General features: G+C 35.8%; 1 protein-coding gene across 1 annotated transcript in view; it reads left to right on the forward strand.

Moving 5' to 3' along the window:
- LOC111190279 (LIM/homeobox protein Lhx9-like) overlaps nt 1-8,386 on the forward strand; it is an 18,582-nt gene extending 10,196 nt beyond the window's left edge. The window contains exons 5-7 of the mRNA XM_049473157.1: nt 1-65; nt 1,328-1,542; nt 7,344-8,386. The exon at nt 1-65 is cut by the window's left edge and continues 53 nt beyond it. Coding sequence (XP_049329114.1) covers nt 1-65; nt 1,328-1,542; nt 7,344-7,676 — 613 coding nt within the window. The 3' untranslated portion in view covers nt 7,677-8,386. The remainder of the gene's footprint in view (nt 66-1,327; nt 1,543-7,343) is intronic.
- Nucleotides 8,387-9,586: the final 1,200 nt, after the last annotated feature.

Here is a 9,586-nt window from a genome sequence, read left to right on the forward strand (position 1 = left end):
CCTGTACTGTCAATCACACTACCAACCAGACGGAACGACACTGTCCCTCCATTCCAGCTCTCAGGGTCAGTGTCTGACTTCATAACTACACCACAGAATTCAGCACATCACCTGAACTGACAGCATTCTAGGAACCAATCAGTGTAAAGTATAGGGAGACTCCGCCCATGTAGGTGGTGTTGACGTGGTATAGCAAAATTGTTCAGTCGCTCAGTCACTAAACTGCTGTGTGAAACTGAAACTAACCACTAAATACAGAACTAAATACAATATAACACACATCAAGCTTAGTTTCATATTTTTGTATACGACTTTAATGTATATGTTTATAGTGTATACATTTTAGTATACATTATTATGTGTTTTAAGTGTTTAATTTTAATGTACAGCACCTGTCAAAAAATTTGGACACACCTTAAATTCAAACTATGAAGGAAAACATGAACTTATTTAATGAAGTAAAAAAGGGTTAAACAAACCAGAATATGTTTTATATTTTACATTCTTCCTTCAATTTCTTGTCTCTTAATAAAGTGTTTGAGAGCATCAGTTAAAGTAAAGTAGTGAAGAGGTAGAGTTACAGGTATACAGTGAATAGTGAATATTTGAGTAATGTTCTAATCCAGATTATTAGAAGCAACAACTACTCAACTAAATAAAGAATAAAAATGCTAAGTATAACAAGGTCAGTCAATCCAAAAAGAAAAATAAATGTGTTGGTGAGTTGGTGTGTTGGTATGTTGGTGAGTTGGTGCGTTGGTGAGTTGGTGCGTTGGTGCGTTGGTGAGTTGGTGAGTTGGTGAGTTGGTGAGTTGGTGCGTTGGTGCGTTGGTGCTTTGGTGTGTTGGTGTGTTGGTGAGTTGGTGTGTTGGTGCGTTGGTGCGTTGGTGCGTTGGTGAGTTGGTGAGTTGGTGTGTTGGTGAGTTGGTGTGTTGGTGTGTTGATGAGTTGGTGCGTTGGTGAGTTGATGAGTTGGTGAGTTGGTGAGTTGGTGTGTTGGTGCGTTGGTGAGTTGATGAGTTGGTGAGTTGGTGTGTTGGTGAGTTGGTGAGTTGGTGAGTTGGTGTGTTGGTGAGTTGGTGAGTTGGTGTGTTGGTGCGTTGGTGAGTTGGTGTGTTGGTGAGTTGGTGAGTTGATGTGTTGGTGAGTTGGTGTGTTGGTGTGTTGGTGAGTTGGTGAGTTGTGTAAGGTTTAAGTGGATCAATAATGAAAGTGTAGAGATAGGGAAGGATGATGTCTCCTCTCTGAGAGACTGGGTGAAGCGGTAATTATCAGGAAGTCTGCTGGACCAGTTCAGGTATCCAGGTTACAATGGTTTCCTTTGCAGGAGAAGCCGAGGAGCCGGTGAGCAGCCCTGAGCCCCGATTGGAGGAGAGGGCCCGAGGGGGCGGGGCCTGTCGGCGGGTGAAGAGGATGAGGACGTGTTTTAGGCGTGAGCAGCTGAGAGCACTGGAAGCGTACTTCTCTCAGAAACACAACCCAGACGGTAAAGACTGGGTCAACCTGTCCAACCACACCGGCCTGCCCAAGAGAGTCCTACAGGTACCTCACAATGCACACCTGAGATTAACACCTTAATTATAGAGTTTACTGCAGATCAGAACAATTTATAAACTCCTCCCATCTCATACCACACCTCAAAACAACAGCCCCAGGGTTAGAGCAAGTTTAATGTGAATTAATGATCTTACACCTCATGCAAAACATGTCTCGATTATGGATGCAACGATTAGTCGATATATTCGGCAATGTCAATTATAAAATCGTTAATTTGTAACCGTACTGTATTACACTGTATCACTATATAAAGCACTTTTATTTTTAAGAGTACATTGTTCAATAGAGCGTTCTAGGCTACGTTCACATTACAAGCCATCAGATTTGTGTATCTTGTTGGTTCACATTCAGTGTAAATGTAAGTGATCTGTATCTGTGTATAATGTGAACACAGAATCTGTTCCTGAATCGTCTCACATGCTGCACATTGATACCTGTATAAACGCCTCCTTCTTCACCTTCAACAACCAAAAACCCTATTAGAGAGAGGAGAGACTCGTAGCTTTATAAAGGGAAATGGATGAGTTAGCAGCTCATATGTGGAGCATCTTTTGCTGGAGTGGAGAAACAGGAAACAGCTGCTCTGAAGTTCATGCTCAGCTCCAGGAGGTGAAAAAAGGACAGGCGGTTTGCTTTTGCTGTTTTTTTACAGCTATAGCTGCAGAGCTGCACCAAGAGATACAGTGTGGGTAGGAGAGAGAAGCAGGTAGCGCTAATGCTAATGCGTAAAAGCAAAAAGACGCATGAATTCTGGATGATTTGACCGTTCACAATCATGTCGCATGTTTCTGGATCGTATACGTATCCGATTTAGAACCACATATAAAAAAGTGACTCAAATCTGATTGAATAAAAATAGGATTTGGCACGTTCACACAGCCATGAAAAAAATCAGATCTGAGTCACATTGAGCAAAGAAAATTAGATCTGATTCACTTCAGCCTGGTAATGTGAACATTTTCCTTAAAATAAACCGGATTAATGTTAAAATTATAATTTATCCCTGAAATAACCGTAAATAAAATAATGAATGTAAGAAATGTAACTGCAAATATATTTATTTTTATATTAGTTTATTACTAGAATATGCTTGTAAAAGAAAAGTGCTTTTAAATATATATTTTTTTAAAGTATATTTAACATGGCAAAGTACATACTTTTAACATTTTAAATAAAAAGTACCTAAATACATACTACAGTAGTATTACATAGAACAACTTATGGCAACTTTTTAATGCACATATTGTCTACACCAAAAAAAAACTACACTAAAGAGCACTTTAAACAGTATTGAATGCCACTAGATATATTTTCTATCAACATAACATTTGATTTAACATATTACTCAAAAATATTACTTAAAAATACATTTTATGGAAATACAGAGAAAATCTATAGAGAGAAGCACATAGCGCTAATGCTAATGCGTAAGAATAAGAAAAAAGACCAATAAATTCCGATTAGGACCACATATGGAAGTGACTCAAATCTGATTTTAAAAAATTGGCACTGATTTTGCACATTCACAAAGCCATGAAAAAAACCCCAGATCTGAGCCATATTAAGAAAAAATCAGATTTGAGTCACTTCAGCCTGGTAATGTGAACATAGCCAAAGTGACTCAAATCTGATTTAATAAAAATCAGATTTGGCACGTTCACACAGCTATGAAAAAATCAAATATGAGTCACATTGAGCAAAAATCTGATTTGAAGCATTTCATCTTGGTAATGTGAACGTAGCCTAAGATACTTTCGTTATTTACATGTGTTTCTCTTAAAATAAACCTGATAAAAAATTAAGTTAAAATTCTTATTTCATCCTGACACTGTCATTATGATTGGTATTACACTATTTAATGTAATTATGATTGAAGTGCTAGGTGTTCCTGAAGTTTGATGACCTGTGTGGATCATTTTGTAAGAAAAATTAGAGAAAATGTCTAAAAAGTAGAACCTCATGGAAGAAGAAGAAGAAGAAAAATTTCAGGTGTTTCCCTTTTCATGAGTCATGATGAGTCACGATGGATTAAAATGTGGATGTTTATGGGGTTTTTTACCACTAGAGGAAAAGATTCTGTGAGTTACAGGGGCGAGTAACACTAAAGTAACGCAGTAATTACTTTTACTAGTAACTAATTAGTTTTATAGTGGAGTAACTCAGTTAGTAACTCAGTTACTTTTTTGGAGAAGTAACTAGTAACTATAACTAATTACTTTTTCAAAGTAACGTGCCCAACACTGGTTGTAAAATCAACAAACTCTCTCTCAGCCAATCAGATCTGTGCAGATGCGGGAGGGCGGAGCTACAAACAGGTGCAGTCCAGTATACAGTGAGAAGCAGCAGTCTGAGAATAAAGAGAGAAAAAAACGCAAATTCAGATAGTGTGCGCACCAGAAAAAGAAAATAAAATACTACATTTATTAAACATACTAACAGTAATAATATTAAATAAAATAAAACTGCCGTTTTAAACAAAGCTGATATTCTGGCCAAGTTAAGCAAACATTTCTCCATATATTGTGTGATTTATCAGTCATGTAATTATTATCATGACGGGCAGGCGTAAATCTAATATAAATAAAACCAATTAGAATAAATATTGCATTTTGATTCACATTTATAGAGTTGATAAATGTAATTATTGATGATGTTTCCATGAATTGTATGATAAGTCAATAATGTAATTATTGTGACAGGCCTGTTTAAAATAATAAATATAGTTGAAATATACTGAATAGTATTTGTAACTGACAGAACTACTATAGTTTTCTTCAGTAAACAGGATAATAAAGCACTGAATCAGAACACAAGTTAAAAATGGCGACGGTCCGGACCCTGGCCCGATGAAATCTTCTCTAACTGGACCGAACTGAATTCTGATTAAATACCCCTGATATAGAGCGTTGTTTGGTAAGAGTGTAGAGTGTAAAAATGTTAGTCTATCTCATAGACCGTATATAAAGATGGACGCCGTGTCGCCGTTCCCATTCATTCAATGAAAATGAAGCCAAAATCTTCCGCCATTTTGGAGATTCAGAGACCAGGGTCTGCACAGTAGAGACCAGAGGAGGGAGAAAGACTGTGGAGAGCAGCCTACTCATTTAAATAACTCCGCCCCTGAGGGCTGCCTCGAGGTCACAGGCTGCAGAGCGGAGCGGAGCGGAACTGACGGTCTGTTATTGGTCCCGTCCATAACCAGCCCTTTTACCATAACCACACCTTTTTTGAATAGAGCTGAATAACGTTTTAAAAACCGAATTCTGTGAGGATATAAAAATGTAACAATATAAGCAGAGGCTACACTAGCTGTTGCATTTAAATAATGGAGGTAGAATTACAGTATATTAGAAAAAAATGTGATTGAAAGTTGTTCTGTTTTGCCATTGAAACCTATGGGGATGGGTGGGGTTACACAGCTTTCTGAAACCGAACAGCAGGGGGCGCCCGACCTGTGGTGGCTTCACTTTAGAGAGACGATGCTCTGTCCAGCTATACACAGTCTATGGTCTCTCTGATCAGGAATGTCGTACCTGCTTTACATTCCTCCAACCAGGAAACACAGAACCACATTCCAGATCTGAACACAGCCTCAGAAAGGACAGTTCACATTAGTGCTTGTTTGTGTCGTCTGTGTTCACTAGTGCTTCAATCATTAAAACATTTAATCAGATTAATCACAACAATATTCTGTGATTAACTGCTTGTTTAGATCATTATAAACTATTAGTCTCCAACCTCCTTCAGACAGCCAGAACTGTTTTAGTTGAGTTTTTATTGATTTTATTGATTTCATCTCTTTATTTGTTTTATTACTGGTTTTACTTTTGGTGTTTTACCTTTTTATTTCATTTATTTTGTCTTTTTTTGAATACTTTCTTAACTTATTATTATTATTATTATTTATTTTAGTTCAATCAGTGACCTTTTTCACAATTATGGTGTTATTGTAGTCCTTTCTGCATTTTCTTTATATTCCGATTTTTTTTTCTTCTTAATTAAATATTATATCGTTTGCTTGTTTTTTTATCATTTAAGCTTATTTTTCAGTCTCTTTAATTTTGTAAATGCTCGGCTGCATTGAAAATGAGGGTTACCCTCGATGTATTATTACTGAGTAGAAATAAAGGTTGGTTGATTGATTGATTGATTGATTGATTGATTGATTGATTGATTGATTGATTGATTGATTGAAGACACAATTTTTATAGTGAATATTTAAATGTAAATAAAATCATACATTTAATAAATGTAAAATGTAATTATATTTATATTAGTGGTGTCAATATAATTAAAATACTAGTATATACTTGTATGTTTGAGGGGAGATAAAGCATAGCGTCATGCGCTGGAATAAAGAACGGATGATAAATTGGATAAAGGAGGAAACATTTTTTACTTTATTATAAACATCTCAGTGTTTTTGTGAGGATTTCTGAATTAGATCTTAATTAGCTGAGTATAAAAGGGCGTTTTCACACCTGTAGTTGTGAAAGTTTCTATGGTCCGGATCAGGTGAGGAGTTTGTTTATTTGGAGCTTCAGTTTCTCCCTCGGTTTGGTTTAGTTTCACACAGGCACAAAAACCTAAACGCACCATAATACCAACACCAATAAACCACTTTTAGATCAGTAAATTACAATTAAAAATTAATAGTAGAAGGAATTAATGAGTGAGTCCTTTATGAATGGGGGTGATTGGAGCTAAAAGTAAGTTAGTTACTGTAAAAAGTGACTAGAATAATGATTTTTTTTTCTTTAAAAACAAATAAAGTGTGCCTGAAAACTTAATTTTTTCTACAGTAAACAGGGAAAACAGGGTTATGTCAGTAATGACGCTAGCATTACCGCTATAAGCTGATTGGTTGGTGAGATAAAAAGACTTAGAAACAAAGTTTAAAACCTTAAAAAATTATATTCTGTGTTTAAGGACATAAGTACATATTTTAGTATAAAACTGATCAGATATTTATAAACTCTGATTTTACTCAGTTGCTTCATATAAACCCGTTCATGTTGGACTCACTTTAAGTGCGTATTCTCCTCTATAGAGGTTCTCTGGCGTGGCATCACTAGCTCTCGTGCATTTAGTTCTGGCATGTTCTTGTGGAGAGCAGCCATGTGAGTCGGTGATTTCCCACAGTGAAAAGTCACAACAACTTAATGACTCACGATTACAGCACAATCAGTTATGTAGTGTGAACAGCACAAAACGGACAACTCAGAAAGTGGTGTAGTGTGAACCTGGCATAACAGTTCTAATATGTAACAGTCAGCAGTTTCTCACCAGGAGGTGCACTACCCAAACGTAGTCTCGGAGAGACTTTTTATAGGGCAGAATGGGATGTATTTCTACATAATCTCATGTCAAGACATTTTGATTTTACTATTTATAGGTTTATGTTTAAGTAAAATGAACGTTGTGTTACTTTTAAGAGTTTTAAGAGTTCAGAAATCAATATTTGGTGGAATAACTCTGTTTTTTAATCACAGTTTTCATGCATCTTGGCATCATGTTCTTCTCCTCCACCAGTCTTACACACTGCTTTTGGATAACTTTATGCTGCTTTACTCCTGGTGCAAAAATTTAAGCAGTTCAGTTTGGTGGTTTGATGGTTTGTGATCATCCATCTTCCTCTTGATTATATTCCAGAGGTTTTCAATTTGGTAAAATCATAAAAACTCATAATTTTTTAAGTGTTTTCTTATTTTTATCCAGAGCTGTATATATGCGTAGAACACACAGTAACACAGTATTAACTCTCTCCTCCTTTTCTCCTCTGTAAGGTGTGGTTTCAGAACGCCCGGGCGAAGCTCCGGCGCTCGCTGTCCTCCGACACCGCCGTCTCCACGTTCTCCTCCGGGGACGAAACCATGGCGACCGTCTCCATGGCGTCCTCTCAGGATGCTCCACCGCACCAGACCAGCACCATCGACCAGCTGGAGCTCTCCTTACTCACCGCCCCCATCAGTGAAGCTTCCCCGCACCACGCCGTGAACCTCAGCAGCCCCACAGAACCATACAAAGACCTGGCCTTTCTGGACTACACTACCCAGAATTCCCACTTGCTCTCTGCTTTGGGAGACATTGATCTTGAAGCTGGATTTATAATGGAGTAATACTGAGACTGGCCTTTATGCAATCTGTCAGAAGTCAGACGTTTGAGGACATCATAGATTCAAGATTTCAGTTAATTAGCATTGACGTGAAATACAAACACTGTGATCAAACAAACAAACAGCTCTGGAAAAAAACAAAAGACCACCTAAAAATGATGAGTTTCTCTGATTTTACCAAATTGAAAACCTCTGGAATATAATCAAGAGGAAGATGGATGATCACAAACCATCAAACCACCAAACTGAACTGCTTGAATTTTTACACCAGGAGTAAAGCAGCATAAAGTTATCCAAAAGCAGTGTGTAAGACTGGTGGAGGAGAACATGATGACAAGATGCATGAAAAAAAATGTGATTAAAAACAACCAGGGTTATTCCACCAAATATTGATTATTTCTGAACTCTTAAAACTTTATGAATATGAACTTGTTTTTTTTTTTGCATTATTTAATGCAATTTGTTATTTCAGCCATTTCTCCTCATTTTCTGCAAAGAAATTCTCTAAATGACAATATTTATATTTGGAATTTGGGAGAAATGTTGTCTGTAGTTTAAATAGCAAAATCAGAGAAACTGATTAAGAAACTGAAGTGCTCTTTTAATTCTTTTCCAGAGCTGTATAATACTTATTGCACTGTGCGTAGAATCAAATACACTAAATAATTAGATATAAAAGCCTCACAAACAGACATTGGTTTAATGTGCTACCTGGAACATTCCTCACATTTACTACAGTACTGATCCGATACAGTGAAGGTAATAATTATTATTATAGCTGATTTCATAAGTTTGCCTATCTGAAAAAAGACATTTAATTCAAATTCAATTTAAAGAGTTTATTGTCATGTGCACAGTAAGAAACAAGTTTCCTCGTACCATTAAACTCTTTTATTTGCTCCTCGCCAAGTAAAAAAACACTGCATAAAGATAAAAGTAGAAAATATACAGTAAAGAAAGAAATACACGAACTAAATATAAATATTAAATTGGTGTTAAATTTACATCCAGGATGGAAATATATACATGAATACAGTAATGTAGTACATGATTATCTACAGCAGTTTAATATGAAAAAAGTGCAAAAAGTTCAGTAGTGCAATTATAACATTTTTGCAGTAACATGAACAGTCTATAATTTTAAGAGTAGCCTAATTTTAACAGTTAAGACATAGAATATCAAAAATAAAACACAGAAAATCACATTGTTTAAGTTATATACATTAATTTGCATTTTTGCAGAGATAAATACGAACAGTATTTGATCCCTCTGCAAACAAGATTTTATACTTAAGCACAGCAGGAAGACATTTTTTTGTAGTTGATGATGAGGTTTGTGAACATTTCAGAAGGAGTTTTGATCTCTAAATCATTAAGATTTTGAGGCTGTCACTTGGAAACCCGGAGATTCATCTCCATCTATACGTTTTTTTATAGGATTAAGGTCTGAAGATTGGCTATAGGCCGTTTTATGACCTTATGTGCTTCTTTTTGAGCCACTACTTTTATTTGTTTCCTTTGTTGCTGTATATTCTGGGTCATTTTCGTGCTGGAACTTGTTTGATAATGTGAAAAAATAATTGATAACAATATTACAACAATTTTATGCCATTGTTTCTGTTAAATCGGTACCACTTTAAAATAAGACTACCTTTATAAAGGGTTTATAAATGGTTTACAATTAGTTTATTAATGGTTACCTATTAGGTTCTAAATGCCTTTAAAATCATTAATAATCAGTTATAACACATACTGTACGTAGAAAGGGCAACAATATAGAAGGCTGTGGGTTCATTATTAAGCAAACAGCAGGCCATTGTTTCCCTTTCTATGTATGTGTTATAACTGATTATTAATGATTTTTAAGGCATTTACAACCTAATTAGTAACATTAATAAACTAATTTATAAACC

This window comes from Astyanax mexicanus, unplaced genomic scaffold, assembly GCF_023375975.1.
Source record: "Astyanax mexicanus isolate ESR-SI-001 unplaced genomic scaffold, AstMex3_surface scaffold_34, whole genome shotgun sequence".
In the NCBI taxonomy this organism is placed as follows: domain Eukaryota; kingdom Metazoa; phylum Chordata; class Actinopteri; order Characiformes; family Acestrorhamphidae; genus Astyanax; species Astyanax mexicanus.